This window comes from Thrips palmi, unplaced genomic scaffold, assembly GCF_012932325.1.
Source record: "Thrips palmi isolate BJ-2018 unplaced genomic scaffold, TpBJ-2018v1 HiC_scaffold_4, whole genome shotgun sequence".
Lineage (NCBI taxonomy): Eukaryota > Metazoa > Arthropoda > Insecta > Thysanoptera > Thripidae > Thrips > Thrips palmi.
Window position 1 is genome coordinate 2,916,768 of NW_023144631.1, and position 21,411 is coordinate 2,938,178.

Genomic DNA, 21,411 nt, shown 5'->3' on the forward strand with positions numbered 1-21,411 from the left:
GTGCTATTTTGCTTTGAATCCAATCCTAGGTTTTATTGTAGCAAGCTGTTCACACTGATTCAAAGAGGGGGAGAGAGAGAAAAAAGGTCCCATAATGCAAAAGCTAGAAGTTTTTACTCGGTAGAAAAATATACAAACATCACAGGGTATCGGTATCACTAAATTTTGACAGCGCTCATTCTATTGTTCATGGCATCCATTTCTTTGAGAATAGAAGCAACAGTGTATCTCAGTTTATGAAACTTTGAGACAGACAGCTCAAATGTAACTTTTTGCCCGTCACTAAGATCTAGCTCCATGACAATGTTTGGTTCCAACACTCTAGACAAAGTGCTAGAAAAAAGTAAATAATATTGTTAAGTGTATTGTCATGTAACATTATTTTACAACTGTTTTGAAGTACATGTACAAACCTGGATGATATGGTGATATCTACCCGCCATTTCACATCAGAGACAGAAGGGAAGTACAAATGGTGTGCGGAAGGATCAGTATGAATTTCACTCTTCAATCTTTTCAAGAATGTTACACATTTCTCCGCTGAATTGCTTGATAACCTTTGAAGATGGACCAGACCAGAACAATTTAGCAGTCATGAAATGAGCAAAATTTTTTAATAAAATGTTATGAGTTTAGGGGAGAGTGAAATACTTACGATAGACTGTTTAAATTATCAGATAAGACTGAAATGGTTGAATTATCACTTGGGCCTCGCACGAAAGCTTCAACAATGGGGAGTATTTTACCAAAGAGTGAAGCATTTTTCACAGCAACACAATGTTTTTCCTGAGATAGTACAGGTGATGGTCCTTTCACATATTCTGAGGCCACTAAAGGAAAGAAATGAGTAAATTAAATAAAGCAAGCGCTTTAACATAGGAGAACATTTAAGGAAGCCGCTGTAACAGTTAACTTACATTCAATTAGTGTGACACATAAATCATCTGAGACCGAAATCATAGTTTCACATAGAAAATCGTTGCTTTAAAATGATTAAGAAGGAATCAAAAATTACGGAAGCCTTGCAAGAGAGCTCTATCCTTCACGTATCAACTTCAAAAGTTGTAAACAAAGCTGACAGGTAGCAGACACGAGCAGACATTCCTACTTTGCGTGACTGTACTGGTGTCTCGGCTTTTAAGTTTAGAGGTCCGCTTAGCTTCCAAAATAGTTTAAGATGTGTTAATAAATTACTTTAAAATTTGTTTTGGTGAAATATTGAATTTTAAAGTCTTAAAATCGTTTTCTTTCAGTTATAAAGTACGTGAGCATTTCTGAAAGCACTCGACCAGTCAGCTGATGGGCAGTCACTTGTTTTTCGCCCCCACCATATATTTTGTGACTGGTACGAACAGCAGACACTTCTGTGGCGTTCGTTCCGGGGCACAGAGCACTTTGATCATCCGCAACTCGACGGTTACTTTCATCTCAAGAACCTTTTATCTTTTCGTGTTCGCACTTCCGTCAACATGTCAACCCCCAAGAAAGTGTGCATCGTCGGCTCCGGCAATTGGTAAGTGGTGACAACTGTCCATAGACCTGAGGTTTCGTTTGGACTGCTCTTTTTTACTATCCCAGCTCTTGAGTTTCGTGGCACTGCTATACAATTGAATGGGTGCTTGCGTGGACTTTAGCCAACAGTTTGAGTTGCTCCTTCATCTGGTGTCGTCGCTGTCCTTGAGCTTTGACAGAATCTAATTATACCTTGTTCTTAACCCTAGCATCAGTTTGGCTCCCGGTTACAGACGACACGATTGATAAATGTTCTTGATAACTTGATGTAACAACCTGCTGTCTGAGTGAAGGAAATGCTCCCTCATACTCTTCTGAAAAGAGATTCTCAGCTTGTTTCAACATATCCCCTGTCTTGTACCTTATTTGTCACCTATCTTATTGAAGGTCAAATGGGACCCCAATAATACACCCCCCACCCCCACACCATGCAGGGTGGCAGCTACAGTGCAACAGCTGACATTGTTAGTAATGTTAGTCTTTGCTGTTCATTCTTTTTCTTTGGATCAATAACGCTTGTGCTGTGTCTAGTTGGCCACACCTTTCCTAAGATTCTGCTTGAACTACCACCACATGGTATCAATGTAACAGAAGCCCTTGACTGTCCATTGGCGAGTCTATCTAGCTGTCATTTATGATTGCCGTTCTTCTTTCAGGGGATCTGCCATTGCCAAGATTGTTGGAGCCAATGCCAAGAAGTCACCAACCTTTGTTGATCGTGTCACCATGTACGTTTATGAAGAAATGATTGATGGCAAGAAGCTGACAGAGATTATCAACACTACCCATGAGAATGTCAAGTACCTGCCTGGACACAAACTTCCTGAAAATGTGGTAAGTAGCATTTGACTTATGGTTACGTTTGGGCTGTACGGAGAGAATGTCACCCCAATATCCCACCTGCCTGACAGTGTCGGCTTTTGAAGATGATTCCCGCAGCTGTGGTATCTCCCCCCATTAGCGAGTCTCCCCTCCCCAGCCTCGGGCAGTCCCAGGCGATTGGCTTCGCGTTGATCCGTTGATTCTGTCTGTCTGGGCGGCCCGGCCCGGCCTGTCACCGCGCCCAATGCCCAACAGCCCAACGGCCGTGCCCCGGGGGGCTTGTCGAGCGATTCGGTCGCTGTCTCTCTCGCACCCTTACAGAGCCCCATGGGTGCGAGAGAGACGGATCGGCGAAACGACTCTTCCGAATCGCTCGGGTGGATGGGGACGCGGATTGTGTCTGCGCCTCGCCGATGGCATCCGGCTAGGCATTGAATGGGGAACGATTTTTCCATTGATTGTGGCTCCCATGCTGCCCCGTTCACTGAGGTCACTGTTCTCGCCTTTTGAAAGGCGAGGTGGGGCGGGAGTGTCTTGAGGAGCTGGCCGCGAGGCGCACCTACGAGGGCCAGCGCGTTGGTGGTGTTGCCTCGCATGGCCTGTCATGAGTTCCCGCCCATCCCCGCCACTGCCATGAGCGGTCATGAGTCTTTAGTCTGTGGTGATGTGTGGTAAGCCGCTGTCACGCGCTGGCGCTGGGGCGGCTGGGGCGGCTGGGGCGGCTGGCCCCCCTAGAGCCCCCACCAGCCGGCCGCAGCAGTGTCGGGTCGGGGCGCTCCTGATAGGCTCCGGCCAGATACGCCCGAAAAAGTTGACCCGCCGTCGGGACCCATTTGACATTGATGGGTAAACTCTAGCGATGCTTTCACTCTTCTGGGCGATAAGCGTTCGTGTTCGCTTGCCTTGTCTCTACACATGGAACGGTTGAAGAGCATACGCTGCTGCTTTGGAGTGGAAATTTTACATCTTAAACAAACATCTGCTTCCCCTTGATTGCCTTGGGTAGATAAGCTTGACTGCGTGATAGCGATCTTGAATGACCGGTCTCGTTCGTGAGAGAATGACTGGTGTGCCACAAGTTTACTATAGTCTGTGCTTTTTTTTCCTGTTTTAGGTGGCTGTTCCTGACCTTGTTGAAGCTGCTGATGATGCGGACATCTTAATTTTTGTTGTACCTCACCAGTTTATTCCTCGATTATGCCAGAGCCTTGTAGGAAAAGTGAAGCCAACATGCATGGGACTTTCTTTGATTAAGGTGAGCTAAATTCTTCAAGTTTGCCTATCCAATCTCACATTTATTAAGTGTTTAAAATTTTTGTTTCTTTTTGGCAGGGCTTTGACCGACCAGAGGGTGGTGGCATTGACCTCATCTCCAACATCATCACCCGCTTGCTAGGAATCCAGATGGCAGTCTTAATGGGTGCCAACTTAGCTGGTGAAGTTGCTGATGGCAACTTCTGTGAAACCACCATTGGTACAGTGTGATTTTCTTCTTTTGAAGCACATAAAGTCTCATTTTCAGCCGTAAACTATGTCAAATTTTATTGCAGGCTGCAATGACAAGGCCATGGCTCCTGTCCTGAAGGAATTGTGCCAAGCTGACTTCTTTAGGGTAGTGGTTGTTGATGACAGAAACACAGTTGAAATTTGCGGTGCTCTCAAGGTAGGTGTTGTGCCGTTGCCCTTTTGGCCAGCCTTTTTTTTTCTAAAAGTAATCTTTTAATACCCCCCTTTTTTTTTTTTCTCTCAGAACATTGTTGCCTGTGCTGCTGGTTTTACTGATGGCCTGGGTCTTGGAGATAATACCAAGGCAGCAGTTATCAGATTGGGTCTCATGGAGATGATCAAGTTTGTCGACACTTTCTTCCCTGGCTCCAAACTTAGCACTTTCTTCGAGAGCTGTGGTGTTGCAGACTTGATTACAACTTGCTATGGTGGCCGCAACAGGAAAGTGTCAGAAGCTTTCGTCAAGACTGGCAAGGTAATTCTTGTTCTCTATGATTTTTGACTCTGCTTAAATTTTGCACATCACTAATTTGCTTTTATTTCAGTCCATTGTGGATTTGGAGGCTGAGATGCTCAATGGACAGAAGCTCCAAGGTCCCATCACTGCTGAGGAAGTTAACGTAATGCTGAAGGCGAAAAACATGGAGGACAAGTATGTAGGCTTCTACTTGGCAGCTGACAGGGAGTTTGTGTTTTGTAACAGTAATAATCATTTGTTTGTTCCAGGTTCCCACTCTTCACAGCCGTCCACAAAATCTGTACTGGTCAGATCAAGCCTGCACTGCTGGTTGACAGCCTGAAGAACCACCCAGAACACATGTAAGTACCCTAATTTTATTTTGTTCATTTCATGTTCTGTACATCTTAGATCATCCATGTGTCAGACAATGATATGTTGACATCCTATTTCAGTGAAATTAAGCTGTAATAGTTACCACCTTTAAATCTGGTATAGTGAATTTCAATTATTTACTCAAGGCTTATGCACTGAACATAGGACAAAGCTATTTTTTAATAGATCACCAATACGCTTCACCTTGTGCAACTTTGAGCATGTGTTTTCATAATGTGCTCGTGTTTGGTTTTAGTGAGACCATGGCATGTGTCCCTAAACAGCTACCTTGTTTCTTCCAGATCTGGCCTTCAGGTTTTCAACCTTGAAATGCCTCTTGTGTCCTGAATTCCTGTTTCCTCCCACTCTGTTCGTTTGTGAACGCCTTCCCCTATGCCTTCAAGGGTAATTCCCAGACACTGTCTAAAGCCTTATGAGTAAAGCCTCCCTGCACTCAGACCTAGTGATGAAATTGACTGCCTCACTACATTTCATCTTGTTGTCTTAAATACTTGTTCGTCCAACTATTTCACTATGCAACTACAGCTTTGTATGTGCTAACCAATAGAATTAGTGTGTTCATGGTTTTGGTTTGTCACTAACAGTGCTTGCATCTTTGTTTGCTCTAGTGAATTGGACCACCGCAGTTCTCTCTAACTCTGCACCATGGATTATTGATACACTAAGAAGACTGCCATGCCAAACTTCGGCTCTTTATTAAAAATATTATTTAGATTTTACCTGTGTTGATTTGTTTTTATGAACTTGTATGCTACAATGGCTTAGAAATTATGGTATTGTTATAGTATTCAGTTAGCTGTGGATGCCCACATTCTTATGAAGATTCCTATATCTTCGGCTATGATAGTCATAAATATGCCATGACTTACACTCTTGCTTTTTTTGCATTTATTTACACCTGTAGTTACCTTTTTTCTAGCCAATTTTAATTTTATGTTTTTGTTACTTGTATTAATTTGCTGTTGGTTGTATTAATGTAGTCTGAAAATTAGCTCTTATTCAACTTTTGAAACTTAGGCTGTTAAGATTTGTTTTCACATTTTATCATATCATTTGCTTGCAGGGGATGAAAAATATGCTACACCGATGGATATAGTTCAGACTAGCTCCCTGGTCAGTCTTGTCTCTAAAGATGATTCAACCACTAAGTGTCATGAGACCATCACCTAACTGTGTTCAAAATTGTTACAAAAGTGCTTTGCAGAGTTTTATCCTTAATAAATTTGCCTATTATGAATTTTTTTGTAGATTCTGACTTCCAATCACTGTGCTGCCAGTTGGGCTAAAAAAAAAACATTCTATTTTAATTCTTGTAAGGAAATATGAATTAAGATGTACATAAGGTTATTTTCCTGTACTTATGCAATACATGCACATACAATTTACAAGTTGAAAATTGAATGCTATTCAGGGTTCCTGGGCCATAGTGGAATGGCAAAGATGCAGGCATCTTCCAATTGTGCTCAAATATATCTAAGATTGAAGTTGTATCTTCTAGTATCGGAACTTTCTGCTAGTCAGGACAAATTGCTGAGAGTTGTCAGGCATATCTTTGAATTATGTGAAACTATTGCCTCTCCTTGTCAAGTGCCATCATGCAGGGTCTTGAAGCGTGTGATAGCTCAAGGTGGAAGTGAAAATTGTCTCGGGCTGTTATTGTTTTAGTCTAATTTAGTGAAAACTGAGCAAGTTAAATTAATGTCAAATGAAGTGTACCTGTTCATTTGCTTAGTTAGGAAGGACACCATGACCATTGGCTGGCTGGTTCTAATACACCAATTTGATTTCCTCTAGTCATGCTTGTAGTTCATTTTATTGAAAAGTTTCAAAAATCTATTCTGGTCTCTATTTTAGTGAAGTAGGAACTGCACTGTTTACAAATATTTTAAAGTAATCACTTCACATGTTAAAATGTCTTCTAGTAGGAAACCAATCAGTACTTATTGCACAGGGGTTAATTTGAAAACTAAGCATAATTTATCTTCACTGAAAGGTCTGTCCATTGTATGTACTTCCCTGGTTTATTTCGTGAAAAAAATAAAAACTTCACATTTTTAGGCAAGACTAGATTGTTGTGCTCTTATTTTGTGTGATCTGATAATGATTCATGGACACTACAATCCGACAGTCCATCTCTAAACTCACCAATGTGCGAACCTCCTTTCTCCTGTATGACTCTACATTGTAGGCACTAGGCAGGCACATGGCAAATGCAAGACAGTCATCTCGTAATTTTCATGTTCTACTGTGCATCTGCTTTTATTTTTTATTTTGTTGTTGTTTGTTTTTTATTTAAGCAATCTGAGTTGGAATGGGCATTTTGATTGAAACAAACCCATGAATAGGTATCATTTTATTTACAGGGGTAAATTTAAATATATTACTACCAGATGTAAAACAACAATGGTACAAATACTTTGTGCAACTAAAGCTTTAGGACAGCAATACATACATACACATTTACATCATACAAGCTATCAGCACTGGTAGAAGCACAACATGTGTAGCACAAATATTCAAAATAAATATAATATGCTGTAACTTGATACAATTTTTTCTTCTACCTACAAAATGCTTAACAAACATGAGAAGCGATAGTTAACCATTGCACAGAAATCAGAGCGTATCTTTACAAGATGGTTAACACTTTGCGACAGTAATCTTTGGCTTATAGCCATAAGTATGGCTGACTTCTGCACTCTTTGAAGTGCACTTTCATGGCTGCAATTGAACTGAAAAGAACTGCAAGGATACTATTCACACTAACAAGTGCAGATCTTTTCCTCAAAAGTGACACGTAATAAGACATTGCACAAAATTTTGGTTAATACATGGTAAAAAAACTTAAAAATTCAAGGAAGAATTGCGGAGCCTCAATATCTCACCAAATAGTGGTGATACTTAAGAAATTTTGTTTTGCTTCGAAGTACAGATTGCATTTTATCACATGCTGGTAAGGATAACAGCTTTATTAAATACGTTACTATGGTATGGAAATGCCCTTAAGACATCAACAAACTCTTAAGAGCTGAACAAGAAGCAACAATACTACAGGGAAGCACAAAAAAATTGCACAAGAATTTCTTCTTTCTCAACCATACTTAACAATTAATTAACATACTGCCTGAACATTTATGTTGTGTTCTTGTTATTTTGTAAGCTAGCTGTGTTACAAACATAATGAAGTAGTGGTGGTGACAAAATCATCACTAAAATGCAGAAGACAGACACAAAGGATTCGAAAATAGACTTGTTACCCTCAACACAGAATGAGGGGTGAAACAGTTACAATTTATTCAAAAGGCAGTGTAGATTGCTCTTTTTAAGTGCGACAACATCAAGCCTATTACAGTCCCATATTATTTTTGACAAAATGATTAACAACAGAACAGTACAGAATTGTCCCTCCCTCATCAGCTTTGGTTGAACACAACTTCAACTATCACATACATCACATAAGCCATTGTCCATATTATTTCCTTAAGGGCTCTGCCAGAGCAAGGCGGTGATACCAACCATCAATGCCAGTGATGTAATAATTTAGAATAAAAACTGGGAACCACCTTCAATAGTTAAAGAATGGTAAAAACAATTTTAATTTGAACCTATCATTTTGAAAGAAAGACCTGTTTAAAATGTAAAACGCAGTGCACTCTATTTGTAATACTATCAAAGTAAATGAGATTATGAATGAAACGAACACCTGAAAAATGGGTTCTCTCTGGCAGAGCATCTTAAATGGAATGAGACATTTAAAGAACACAGAAAATTGTGTTACATCATTGGTACAGAATGTCTTTACAAGAACAAGGATTGTAACAGAAAACAAGAAAACAGTGACAATTTGGAAGGATATACTTTCAAGTATATATATATATAACTATATTAAAATATATAATCACAACTTGTCATTCCATACACTTGCAACATTAATGACAGATCTTTCTAAGGTTTCAGAAATGATTTGAAATGGTGGATTAACCTGAGCAGGCAAAACAAACCTTAAAGAATACTTTTCTTTACACTTACAATAGAAACAAAATTTGAATGATAGGTAAACATTGAACAATTCTAAAACTACAAGAGGATTCAAAAACATACCCATATCCAAAACTCCACAATTTTAATAAGTAACATTTTCTCTGAACCAACATGCACATATCAAGAAAATAACAATCATATAGTTGCACATATAAATTGACATCTACAGTAAATAATATTTATGCACATATATAGATTTATTTACAAAAGCACAAATGTCTCTATGTAGCCTCATAAATATGTATGTAATATGTATATTTACATATAAACACTGATCATATATGATAAGAATATTTACACAAACTTCAAATATGTACGCTTGTCTGTACAGTAAAAAAAAACAAGTACGGTCCTACTAATTATATCACATAATGCTAGATTTAAATTAAACAAGCCATCTGGGGTTTAATTAGGAACTAGATATTGCATCAACGAATGAAAGTCTTGACATGAGGCTTCCACAGTGGATGCAGGTCTGAAGAGAAGTCTCACATAATTGTTTCCCAATATCCGGAGGTGGTTTTGCTAACAACAAAAAAGCCAATGGCCAGTTCATAAATTGCATTAGTACATACATACAGTCAATCATAAAACCGCATTTCATTCTTGTCTGTTTTATTTTTTAAATCACAATCATGGTGATGGCTTTCACCATGGTGGGACTGGAAGTCACTCACACTGGTCAGAAAGTGCACAAATAATAAAAAAATATGCTTCAACACAATTAGCACAATAAAATGATATGACTAGAGTATTATTAGAAGAACATCACAAATAAACATGTGCTTCCAATTACAAACACATAAAGAATAGTTTAAAACAATGGAAAATTTCAGGGTGATGTACTTTACCTGATTCATAAACATCTGTCTAAAACTTAACAGGGGATTGTGAGATATACTACTTAGAACCATAAAAGTAGTCTACATAAATTATGCAATCCTTCAGGTACAACAAGTTATTCTTCTCAGATTTTTTTTTCTCACTTTCATTCCGTCAATGGCAGACAGAAATGCACAATTTTAAAAGGGACGTTAAGTGGATGATGATTTAACGATTACTACGACGAAGTCTTGTTGAATGGGCTGGAGAACTTGAGAATGATCGTAAATTTGAAGAGGGAACTGAGACTTCTGGAGTTGAGTCTGCCTGAGATTTCGATGCAGGGGTACTTTGAGATGCACTCTGAAGTTGCCTTTGTTTGACAGCATTTGAATTTCCCTTGTGTTTTTGTGACTGCTTTTGAACCACTATATGCTTTTCTGTGACCACTCTTGATTCTGCAGGATCTTTACATTCAACATCTTGTGTGGTTTGTTCTGACATTTTGTCCAGCTGAGCCATAGCTTCTTGGATTGCATTTTCCAGCTGAGTATTCATTTTCCGACCTCTGTAAAGCAATTCAAAATTTGAATCAGCTTACAAAACAATGAAACATTTTTCGAATTATGAATCAGTTTAGACAATAAAACATAAGTAATACTACAGTACTTCTACTGGATAAAATATCTACTGTAAAGCACCAAAATGAGCAATTGGAAATCATTCACTCAACTACAACCACTATCTACATCCATCCAATTATCCTTTTTTTTTTAATCATTAAAAATAAAAAATAAAAAAGAAAAGAATCAGCCAAGCAAGGATAAAAAATAAAAATATAAGGAAAATCCAGACCCAGGATACACCAATCCCTTGGATTAAGGAATAAAAACTCTGTTGTTATTGTTGGAAAAACTGGAGATTTCAATGTTGTCCATAAAAAGACTCTTTTCAGTTTGTTTCATGGATGGGAGATGCCCAAAAAATTAACTCAGAATTGGGGTTAAGCATGTGTGAGATGTTAAAATTGTTGCAATTAATCGGAAATTTCTTAACCACCAAAAGTTGACAAAGGGAAGTGAAGTTGTTATTTAAAGTCACTGCAGTTAACCTGGATGCCAAGACTACATTATCAACTGCATGGATGAACACAAATGTAACTAAAAACAGTCCCTGGTGAAATAAAAAAGGAACAACCAGTGTAACCATGTCCGAATTTTGCCTGAGGAAAAATATTTGGACCAAAGCGAGAAAGTCCCCCTTTGCCCCTGTGGGAGCCCTGGGAGGGGTCCTGGGAGCGTCACGATATCCCACTTCTTCAACTCACTTCCGGAATTTCTTGATGGCTCGGTGGTGGGCCTCCAAACCTTCAGACAGCGACTTGAGGCTTTCTCTGGGAACGAGCGACACAGCACGGTTCGAGTCGCCGCCGCCGCCGCCGCCGCCGCCACCACCACCGCAGCCATTGCCGCTGAACCAACGGACCCAAACGTGGCCCGGGGTCTCCGTACCAGGAGTCAGCGTGCCCGCCGTGCGCGAGGCAGAGGCTGGGGCGGAGGCTGGGGCGGAGGCAGTGGGCGTGGGACTGGCAGTCATGCCGGCAGGACTCGCGACCACCTGACCGGGCCAAGCGGGGAAGCCCCGAGCGGGGCCCCAGACGAGATCGCCTTCAGCCACGCTGCTTTCGGCTGGGAGGGGTCAAAGGGGTACTCCTTCATTACTCATCAATTCACTATTATTATGAATACTGCATGACGAAATGAAGATGGTGTGAAGTGCAGTGTGACGGATAATAAAGGAGGGACAGGGAGGCTGACATTTGAAATAGAGTGGAAGGGAAGATACAAAGATGAAATTTCCATTTAGTTATAAAGGCGAAGTAGGAAGGGGTTTTCAGATTCACCAAATCATAGGATAAGGAATGTACCAAAACAAAGGTTTCAAATGAAAGGGGATAGAAAACGAAGTTCATGCAAAATCATGTAGTAAACAGTAAGAAAAAAAACCTAATATTTTATCAAATACAACAACGTAACATGCATTGAAACCAAATGGAAACCATTGCAAATGAAAATGAGTCATAGCATGACATAAAATCAACTAAGTTTGTCAAATTTTATGAACTTCAGGCATTTTGTTTTCACAAATCAAAAACATCATGGCAGTAGTGCAGCTGACCATAATATTCCAGAAAGCCTTCTAAGATCTAAAATATTTGACTAATGCATGCTTATTTAGGAGAAAAACAAATCAAATGCACTACGGGTAAATCAGATTTTCAACAAAGTTAATTGATTGATCTATCCAGCTCTAACTATACAACTTTTTGTGCAAAAAAATAATGTAAAAGGAAGATTCTTGTCAAAACCTGCCACCACAGGAAAAGAGAATGGATATCTTAGCATGCTTTAAACCATATTTTCTTTAACAGAGGAAATCTTCAGCTTATCTTTTAACATGAGTGAACAGAACAAATGAGTGAGCAGAGCAAATATTTAATAGAGCACTGCAGCTAATATTTAATGAAACCATAAAAGTTCTTTTCTTCTATTAACTAGACCTGTTTTGCTTTGGTTTAGTACCCTACTGCCAAGATATAACAACTCAAATTCCTCACAATGCCAAAGGCTTCACCACTTATGAGTGCAATGTGAAAATTATGGTCAGATTAAGATAAGATAAAACTCACCACCGCCAATGTTATCAGCCTTCCGCAGTTGCTGGTTCTGCTGGTTCATTTGGGAATGAGTCTTGGAATGACTGCTGATGGCATATGTATCCTCACCAATTGAGTGCTTTCTCTTCAAAGAACCTCGATTAAGACCGACATCTCCATATGTGTACATAACATGCTGATGTTGTGCTTGTTGTTGGTTTTGTGGAGCCAGTAAATTGCTGGAAGACTCCACAAAGATGTCACTACCAACAGGCTTTGAATCACATAGGTAGCTATCGGGCCCAATGGTTGAAGGGGAGGATGCACTGTGTGGCTTTTGCTTCTCTGAGGCATTCCAATCAGCATCATTGGGTTCCGATTCAGCGATACTGCTTGACACACAGTGAACCATGGCAAGGGACGAAGGTGTTGTAATCTAAAAGAAATAGAAAAACATAAATTAGACACGAAAAATTTTTGCTTAAAATTCATGTGAAGGATAGTGGGGCTGCAGCTGACCTGATGTGTAGTGCTGGCAGGGGATGTTGCTGGCGATGCACCAGCAGAGGTGACGTCATCCACGGACGAGGTGGTGGTGTCAGCGTTCGGGCTGTGCTGCGGAGTGGCACCTCCTCCAGCCACCGGGCTTAAGGTAGTGGTGTCAGGAGGACTTGCAGTTGCTGAACTCGTTGTCCGAGATGTTACGGAAGTTGTTGGTGAAGCCACCACCTGAGAAAACAACAGAGACCTTAAGTCACACCATACAGACAATAAACAAATACAAAATATTGACTTGAAATTTGTAAGTTCAACATCTCATGCAACTTGAAAATTTATATTGAAAAATGCACAACTGTTTTGTTTTTATTTCCTTAGGAAGCCAGCAGGGACATTATAATATTAATGTAACTATGAAACATATTAGCTGTTGTTGAAACAATTAGCTGATTGGGTATTAAGGACGATTTGATCAACTAAAGAAAGCAAATAATAATAAAAAAAGTCAAGAACATAAAAGGATCTTTAGGGTTTTGAATTTAAAAAAACAACAAAAAAACAGCACATTTGTTATGTCACTGAAGCCACAACCCCATACCATTTCATGCTGAAGTTTTAAGATAGTAAGCCTAAATTTTTCAACCAAAAATGCCACGCATGCATCAAAAAAGACAGGAGGTAAAGAAGAAACCAAAAGAGAGTGAATGTGTGTGCACGCACAGCCACTGCACACCCACCTCCCGACAGGTCGAGCCCACAGACAAGTTAGTGATGATAGCCACAGGGGAAGAGGAGGATGCAGAGGTAGAGGTGGTAGTGATGGACGTGGAGGGGAGATTGGTCCCTGCTGATACATGTTGCCGCTGGACTGCCTGAACTGAGACGGCTTGTTTTGCTGTCAAAGTGCTTAATCCCACCTTGCTGACTGAGGTGTTGCTTGCGCTGCCAGCAACTGTTATAGGTAAACCCTTGCGAATGTTGTTGGTGACGTTGCTGTTTGGATGCTGCTGACGTGCTTGCAGTTGTGCTTGGTTGTGTTTCTGGAAGTACACAGGGTGATTTCAGCACACCATGCAATAACACTTCAAAAACACTTGGAAAACGTTTTGCCATGCATAAAAGTGTTCAAGTGCACACAGGACTTAAAACCCAATCAAATTGGTTAAAAGACTTTTACAAACAGAGAGAAGAAGAAGTCAAAATATTTCTTAGAATGGTGAACAAAGGAACACACACAAACACACACACTCAGAAAGGGAGGGGGAGGAAAAAAACCCTTTTCAGATATATTGACTTGAACAAAACCACTCCAAACAGATACAGGGGTTTTGATAGGGGTATGCGTGTTTGTCTTCCTCACTTGTAAAACACATGCAGGTTGCGTAGAAACAATAGATTTCTTACCTGTTGGTCAGTATGCTGCTGCAGCTGCCCAAGGCTAACAGCAATTTGAATCTCCTGTTGTTTTGGTTGGGGCTGCTGACGCTGGCCCGCTGCAGAGCACGGCACCACCAACGTCTGAGGACCAAGTTGACCAGTAGGCAACTGAATAGTCTGACCATTTGCAGTGCTAAGTGTCTGAAAAAAATAGTAGTAAAAGGTTAAGTTCCCACCTGACTAATCAATACAAGAGAATTGACTCATCACAAAAAAAAAAAAAAAGTTTCACATACAAAGTGTTGCCCCTGGAGCTGTCCATTCGGACTCAGACTAGCAAGAAGTGGGCTGAGCTGACCACTGAGTTGGCCTCCAAAGGCTGCTGCAGTAGTCAAGAATTGCGTGCCACCTCCAGGAGAACTTGTTGCGAGGAGTTGGGTCCCTGAACAACCAAACACCACAGCAAAATTAGAAGGCTACAAAGCAGTGCAACAGTGCAGTGATATTATCACTAACCTTGAGATGAAGATGTGGGAATGAGAAATTGAGTACCACCTTTTAACAGAAAATGAGTACACTGTAGAAGAAGAGGCAACAAGAGAAAACTTCAACTAATAAATGATTGACCAACCTGTACTCGAAGTAGGAATAATAAACTGTGCCGGGCTTGTTGGCGAGCTAATGAACTGTGCCGTTGTAAGTTTAGGTGCACCACCACCTGCATTACGCTGGAAGACCAGCCCTGGTGTTCCTTGAACTTGGACAGGAGTTTGGACTGGAGTCAGCACATTTTGGCCATTAACATTCTGAAGCTGTGAAACAAGATTACAAATTTAAAAAAAATTGTCCTGCTGGCAAAGGATTGCAAAAAGTAGTCAGAGGCAGCAAAATTTGCTAGACAATACCTGTAACTGAACTCCAACATTTTGCATGTTCTGCAAGTTGGATATTGTCTGAACATTAGGAATATTCTGGATGTTGGATAAACTTCCGACAGGATCTTGAATCAGAGTTGTATTTCCTGAGCCATCCGTTGCCATCACCAAGCCAGGCACAATGAACTGTTGCAACGGTGCTGTTACCACACTCATTGGCTGCAACAAGTTAATATGTCCAGGGGATGATAGAGGCTGGGCCGCTTGTTGCTGTTGAGGGGACTGTTGAGAAGGCGACTGCTGAGGTGGTTGCGTATTTGGACTGTGGGCTGCAGCGGGCGCATGATTAACCACTATTTGTGGAGGTGCACAAGGGCTCTTCCCCGGTACAAGAGTGAGGACAGGTGTTCCACCAAAATGAGCCTGATAAAATATAAATGAGAGAAAGAAATTAATGTATGTGTCTTGAGGTTTAAATTTACAACAACAAGAAAACGGAGGTTACTGACCGATGATGGTGAGCTGAATGCTGGAGCTATATTTTGAGGTTGATGTGCCTGTTGTTGGCTTGTTATCTGAACTGCAACAGTCTGAGGTGTCTTGCGCTTCTTGTTATTGTTGTTGCTTTTCTTTTTCAATGCTGCATCAGGTGGTGAAAGTAAGGCAGCAGTTTGGTGTTGACTTAAAAAATTTCGTGCATCTCCCTGCAAAGAAAAAAAGTGTTGTTTTAACAACCAGTAGAGGAAAATTGGCAAAAGGGATCAGTGCAAGAGAAATATGGTATTTACCTGGATGAGGTTTGATAGTGTCAGTTGAGGAATCTGAACATTCTGGGTCAAGCCGTCAACCCCAATGACCCCTCCCATTCCAGGAAGGACAAGAGGGCCTTGAAGGGCATTCAAAGCATTGATGACCATCGGTCCCAACTGCATTGTCTGTGCTTGTTGCATCATGCCCACAGCAGGAATCACCTGCAAAACAAAGTTAAAACATTCAAATTTCCACCCAAAGAAAAAATTAATCTTTGATATTTAGTAAGAGCACAAGGTGCTCAGTTCCTTTGTGAGTTATAGTGAAAATTTTCTAGGTTGTACTAAACTACAACAAATATCTATAAAATCTATTGTGAGCTTCTTAGATATGAAAGAAATAATTAAACAAGAAATTCTGATGGTGTGTAACGTATTTAAAATTAAAAGATAACTAAACACTGCCCACAGTTGTCACAACTAAGTCACATGCTTTTACAAACATTTAAAAAAAAGAAAAAAAATTGACTGATGTTGAATTATGACAGTATAAAATGAACATATTGATTCAGGTCAATGTAATCATGAATAGCGGGACAACGGATCACCGTATGAAGTGTTTGGATGGGATGACAAGCATTTTAAAGGTTTTAATGAACTGGAAAAGCTTATGATCCAAAAGAAACCACAATTATGTGAAGACCATAGTTTAAAGCAGTATTCTTGCGTGCACTGAAGGGATGGTAAACCCTGGGAATGGTAAATGAATATTATACAGACTCCAAATGAGATGGTTTGTGAGGTAACAAACAACCAACCCTTCCGCCCTGACTGCAAAAAGAAAGAAGACAGACAGAACGCCTCCTCACATTTTGGAGGTAAATAGTGTTGTCTGTCTAGGAAGGGAGGATGTCAATGTAGCCCCAATTTTACTCATTGTGATCAAGTGTTTATTAAGTGCATGCCAAATTAATGGGATGATAAAGAGGTATCAGGAGATTAAGGAGCCCAAGGACGCCGTACAGTTCCGTCGTTGTGCTATACCGCTGACACGGATGCATCCGGGACTGGCCAACCAAATTCAAGTTCAAGGGGGGCGATAGGCTTCTCTGGATGCAACCCTGTCGGCGGGCAGCGGCCCATACAGGCCGAAGGCAAATGGGTTTGTGTGGTGAAAATATACACTTCCATTCACCAAACACATAATAGAACACTATTGAAACACTTATTTCATCTAAGACACAAAAACAAAACAAAATTACCTGGAGAATTTGGTAATAAAATCTTAACATTGATTGAGACCCATGCAAGTCTAACAGGCAAAATAAATGGATAAATTGATTCAAAAATTTATAATTTTGTTATTTATTAGGGAATATAACGGGAGTTCTTCAGGACTGGAAGTGCTCGAGCTAGAAGAGATAGCAGCGGCGCACCAGTGTTAGCTCTCGTATAGTTCCCATGCATCTATATACATTTAAAATAAAACAACAGAGGACTAGATCCCTATCACAAAATTACTCTACACGAACAATAACGAAGTTAGTCTGAATAGTGTTAGTTAAGTGGTGATCTAACACATGACAAAGAGTTGGTGAGCTAAGCGAGCAAGCGAGAACCAATGCGAACATTGCAGACCAAGGCAGTGAGCAAGGGGGAGAAAAGGTCATTGTCATGATTGACAAAGTCTGGAAAATGGTACATGTGCAACTTTTCAGAAAGTATACAAATTATGTTAAAATAGCTTGAGCTCAAATTCCTTTCGCAAATTGCAAGGGGAAAGGTTGCACATTTCCAGACCGTCTGAATGGCCTCAGCCTCCCACCAGCGACGGTACCTGCGTCATAGCTGCTGTGACACTAGTGACGAGGGGACTCACGGACAGCGGCGGCATGGCTGGTTTAGCTGAGGACGCCACTAGCAGCTGCCCGCCGCTTGACACCAGGATATGGTGTGCAGGCTGCGTAGCCAGCGTGGCGGACAACCCAGCAGGCGCAGTGGGCTTCACCACCACAGCAGCCTGAGCCACAACAACCATTCATACAAAAACCAGTGCCAACTCAAGCTGTCAAAAGGACTTGGACATACATCAACTTAACATTATTTGTGCCACGTGTGTGCTAGAGTTAAAAACCAAGTGTGATATATCAAGTCAGGGATCCATGGGAGAAGTTACGGCAATACTTTAATATTCACGGGTTGTCTGCGCCAGAATGAACCCAATGCAACACTGACCAAAGTAGAGGAAAGGTTCGTGGGTACGACTCTTAGGTATTAAGTAAACAGATACTGTATAATGCTGAAGAAAGTGTAAACTCTCGACGTTAATGTGTTCAAGTAGAATGGAGAATTGACTACCCCAACAAAGTTCAGAAAATTAGGGTCCATGTCTTGAAGTCCATGATTAAACACGCACAACAAACATTTGCATAAAACCAAAGTCCGAATAATACAATGAAATAGTAAGTGGATAGTACTGACCTGCTGTTGACCTTGCTGTCCCTGTTGAGGTTGAGTCTGAATCTGCAACTGGACCTGGTGTTGCTGCTGAGAAACACTTTCTTGCTGTTGCACTTGCAAAGCCTGCTGCTGAGCTTGAAGAGCCTGCTGTTGAGCTTGCTGCAAAGCTTGCTGCAATGCCTGTTGTTGGGCCTGCTGCTGAGCTTGCTGCTGTGCCTGCTGCTGGGCTTGCTGTTGAGCTTGCTGCTGAGCCTGTTGTTGCAACACCACCTGTTGAGCGTGATGCAAAGCTTGCTTCACAACTTGTTGCTGAGCTTGCGCTAGTTGCTGCTGCTGAGCAGGAGTGAGCTGCTGTTGTTGAGCAGCTTGAGCAAGCTGTAGGTGCTGGGCTGTCGTCAGTTGCTGTTGTTCCTGCTTCTGTGCCTGTTGTTGCACCTGTCGGAGGGCTTGCTGCTGAACCAGCTGCTGAGCTTGTTGAAGAGCTTGCTGTTGGGCCTGTTGAACTTGTTGGGCAGCTTGTTGGGCCTGCTGAGCGAGTTGTTGGGCCTGTTGTTGGGCCTGTTGTTGGGCCTGTTGTTGGGCCTGCTGTTGGGCTTGCTGTTGGGCCAGTTGTTGAGCTTGCTGTTGGGCCTGCTGTTGGGCTTGCTGTAGTGCCTGTGGACAAAACAATTTTTAATCCAAAAACCAAGCGAACTATCAATATTTTTTGAAGAGTTTAGGGTCCAAATCGTAGTGAACTATTCTTTTTGAATTTATTAACCCTGGAAAGGGTTACAAATGTGCGACTGGAATATATTACCTTTTGAGCTTGCTGCTGAACTTGCTGTTGAGCTTGCTGCTGGGCCTGCTGCTGGGCCTGTTGTTGAGCTTGTTGTTGGGCTTGCTGTTGGGCCTGTTGTTGGGCCTGTTGTTGAGCTTGATGTTGGGCCTGTTGTTGGGCTTGTTGTTGGGCTTGCTGTTGGGCTTGCTGTTGGGCCTGTTGTTGGGCTTGCTGTTGGGCTTGCTGTTGGGCTTGCTGTTGGGCTTGCTGTTGGGCTTGCTGTTGGGCTTGCTGTTGGGCCTGTTGTTGGGCTTGCTGTTGGGCTTGCTGTTGGGCCTGTTGTTGGGCTTGCTGTTGGGCTTGCTGTTGGGCTTGCTGTTGGGCTTGCTGTTGGGCTTGCTGTTGGGCTTGCTGTTGGGCCTGCTGTTGGGCCTGCTGTTGGGCCTGCTGTTGGGCCTGCTGTTGGGCCTGCTGTTGGACATGTTGACGAGCCTGCTGGTGGGCTTGTTGAACAGCTTGTTGCGTTTGCTGCTGTTGTAAGGATTGTTGTTGCTGTTGGACGTGTTGAGGTGTTTGCTGTTGGGTTTGTTCGACTGCTTGTTGTTGCGCTTGATGCGCTGCTTGCTGCTGGGCTTGCCGATGGGCCTGTTGTTGAGCCTGCTGCTGGGCCTGAAGTTGGGCTTTCTGCTGAGCCTGTTGTTGAGCTTGCTGAACTGCCTGCTGTTGGACCTGTTGCAAAACATGTTGTGATGGGTTGGAAATTTGCTGCAATACCAGCTGTTGTGGTCCAGGCTGCTGTTGAGAGCCTTGTGCCTGTTCTTGGGATTGCTGGACTAGCTGAAGAGCTTGCTGTTGCAGCTGCAACTGAACTTGCTGCATTTGGTGTGGTTGCAATGTGAACTGTATATTATTGACGAGGTTCTGCACGACTTCCATGGGAGTTTTCGTAAGTTGAACTGTGGCAGTAGATTGTGTTGCCTAAAAAAGATCACAAGCATTATTATTTTTTAAAAGTTACGATTCCAGAGTGCAGTCACGTGGCGCATCATGTTCTGATGGATGCTAAAGTGCAAATGTAGCCTAGGTCAAAACACGAACCTGAGATGTTGTGCTTGGTGGGGAGGATGATGCAGAAACGGTCACGGTTGTCACTGCTGTTGGAGAGCGGCCTGCCACAACGGATGTGATAGTGTTGCTGCTCGCAGTGTGACTGCTTGCCATAGCAGTGACTTGAGCCTGACTTGGTGCGCCTTTGGAGGCAAGACTTTGCACTGCTTGACTTATGGTTATTGGAATAATAGTCGTACTGTGCTGCGAGTTTGGCAAAATCGCACGAGCGGGCGTGATCTGAACATTCTGCTGATTCTGAGAATTGGGCATTTGTCTCTTGGGACTTTTGTGGACAGACCTATGCAAACAATGCCAACAAAAAAATTAATTGATTTTAATTTTTTTTTAAATACATAAAGGTAATACGAATTGATAACCTACTTGATGGACACAGCAGCTTTTGACTGGACAGTATTACTACTGCTTACAGTGATACAAGGAGACTGTAAACAAAATGTACCAAAATTAGATTAAATTGTACTCTCGTGTAGAAACTATCTGAGAGGGACACCACAGTTTAAAAATACCTGAGAGGAAGAGGGTCTTGACGATGGAAGGCTCATCACAGGATCTGGCTGGTGAGTTGCTTTACTCATACCATTACTCGTGCTCACCGTGCCGCCCTGAATAGGTTTGTTCAAAGGAGCCTTAAGCAGCTCTCTTTCAGACACACTGCTGTCTTTCCGTTTCACAATTTCAGGGGGAGATTCGGCCGATGTAGTCCCATCTGGGCTGGGCTGTGGTGTCGGCATGCCCTGCAGGCCTGCTCCCCTCACGGTGTGCTCGGCTTGGGGTGATGAGCCCCCAGACAGAGCCTCCCGTGAATCGGAAAACGTAGACGACGATACAGGATCCACCTAACGCAACACGAATTAAATAAATTAGAACCAAGATGACAAGAAATGAAAAAGAAAGACCAAATGTGTCAATACGCACCGAGTTTGGTCGCTTGTTCTGCTCGGGTGAGACAAGATTGTTCATGGTGGTGGAATGCGGCGAGGTGTTGGGCGTCGGCACCTGGAACGTGCTGGCTGCCGGGCTGGGCGTCTTTGCCAGGCTGGGCTGCGGACTCGCCTGTGGTGGCGGCGTCGGCTGTGGACTGGTGACCGCTTGCTGAGAAATGGTGTTGTGCAGCATGGCCGTTTGCTGCGCAAGGTAGCCGCTGGGGTCCTCCAGGAAGGACGGCCGCGGCGTCTCCAGCTGGGGTAGCTGGCGCAGGTGGCGCACGTCCACGTTGGGGCACGGCGCCCCTTGCGCCCCCCGCCGCTGCTGCTCCGCGTAGGGCGTGGCGGGCCCCGCGGCGCGCAGCTTGCGGTTGCCGTACACCTTGGCGCTGAACCCGCGACCGTTGCGGCGCCGCGACGGCGGGG

The 21,411-nt window shown here is 42.4% G+C and overlaps 3 protein-coding genes across 10 annotated transcripts; 1 reads left to right on the forward strand and 2 right to left on the reverse strand.

The window, feature by feature from the left end:
- Positions 1-92: 92 nt before the first annotated feature.
- On the reverse strand, positions 93-1,185 carry LOC117649789 (COMM domain-containing protein 5-like). The gene is made up of 4 exons (XM_034392852.1): positions 918-1,185; positions 656-830; positions 414-557; positions 93-333 (listed from the first exon to the last, which is right to left on the reverse strand). Exons 1-4 carry the CDS (start codon positions 958-960, stop codon positions 159-161), a joined length of 537 nt encoding a protein of 178 aa, XP_034248743.1. The 5' UTR covers positions 961-1,185; the 3' UTR covers positions 93-158.
- Positions 1,186-1,324: 139 nt separating this feature from the next.
- On the forward strand, positions 1,325-6,755 carry LOC117649786 (glycerol-3-phosphate dehydrogenase [NAD(+)], cytoplasmic). 3 transcript variants are annotated; one of them, XM_034392845.1, is made up of 10 exons: positions 1,328-1,513; positions 2,169-2,346; positions 3,449-3,589; positions 3,667-3,808; positions 3,885-3,997; positions 4,085-4,315; positions 4,386-4,492; positions 4,567-4,659; positions 4,753-4,789; positions 5,757-6,755. In XM_034392845.1, the coding sequence occupies exons 1-9, from the start codon at positions 1,470-1,472 to the stop codon at positions 4,766-4,768; spliced, it is 1,065 nt and encodes a 354-aa protein (XP_034248736.1). In that variant the 5' UTR covers positions 1,328-1,469; the 3' UTR covers positions 4,769-4,789; positions 5,757-6,755. The 3 variants fall into 3 exon arrangements, with proteins under 3 accessions (XP_034248739.1, XP_034248736.1, XP_034248738.1); XM_034392848.1 differs by lacking the exon at positions 4,753-4,789 and having other exon boundaries at positions 1,325-1,513; positions 5,302-5,930; XM_034392847.1 differs by lacking the exon at positions 4,753-4,789.
- A 276-nt stretch (positions 6,756-7,031) lies between these two features.
- On the reverse strand, positions 7,032-21,344 carry LOC117649775 (mediator of RNA polymerase II transcription subunit 15-like). Of its 6 annotated transcripts, none has more exons than XM_034392822.1 (19): positions 20,978-21,344; positions 20,569-20,898; positions 20,423-20,484; positions 20,030-20,339; positions 18,971-19,909; positions 18,193-18,825; positions 17,591-17,731; positions 15,751-15,933; positions 15,472-15,666; positions 14,993-15,385; positions 14,719-14,899; positions 14,604-14,642; positions 14,384-14,529; positions 14,115-14,288; positions 13,448-13,750; positions 12,732-12,941; positions 12,246-12,648; positions 10,884-11,244; positions 7,032-10,124 (listed from the first exon to the last, which is right to left on the reverse strand). In XM_034392822.1, exons 1-19 carry the CDS (start codon positions 21,176-21,178, stop codon positions 9,785-9,787), a joined length of 5,544 nt encoding a protein of 1,847 aa, XP_034248713.1. In that variant the 5' UTR covers positions 21,179-21,344; the 3' UTR covers positions 7,032-9,784. The 6 variants fall into 6 exon arrangements, with proteins under 6 accessions (XP_034248713.1, XP_034248714.1, XP_034248712.1 ...); XM_034392823.1 differs by having other exon boundaries at positions 13,628-13,750; positions 17,549-17,731; XM_034392821.1 differs by having other exon boundaries at positions 17,549-17,731.
- Positions 21,345-21,411: the final 67 nt, after the last annotated feature.

Bases quoted from the DNA above. Each gene is read 5' to 3' on its own strand.
- LOC117649789 (XM_034392852.1), bottom strand. From the start codon at position 960: ATGATTTCGGTCTCAGATGATTTATGTGTCACACTAATTGAAT. The intron at 831-917 runs GTAAGTTAACTG...TCTTTCCTTTAG, and splicing joins ATGTGTCACACTAATTGAAT to TGGCCTCAGAATATGTGAAA. The intron at 334-413 runs GTTTGTACATGT...ACTTTTTTCTAG, and splicing joins GATATCACCATATCATCCAG to CACTTTGTCTAGAGTGTTGG.
- LOC117649775 (XM_034392821.1), bottom strand. From the start codon at position 21,178: ATGCTGCACAACACCATTTCTCAGCAAGCGGTCACCAGTCCACAGCCG. The intron at 19,910-20,029 runs GTTCGTGTTTTG...GATCTTTTTTAG, and splicing joins CACCAAGCACAACATCTCAG to GCAACACAATCTACTGCCAC. The intron at 15,667-15,750 runs GTAAATACCATA...TTTTCTTTGCAG, and splicing joins CACTATCAAACCTCATCCAG to GGAGATGCACGAAATTTTTT.
- LOC117649786 (XM_034392848.1), top strand. From the start codon at position 1,470: ATGTCAACCCCCAAGAAAGTGTGCATCGTCGGCTCCGGCAATTG. The intron at 2,347-3,448 runs GTAAGTAGCATT...TTCCTGTTTTAG, and splicing joins ACAAACTTCCTGAAAATGTG to GTGGCTGTTCCTGACCTTGT. The intron at 3,590-3,666 runs GTGAGCTAAATT...TCTTTTTGGCAG, and splicing joins TGGGACTTTCTTTGATTAAG to GGCTTTGACCGACCAGAGGG.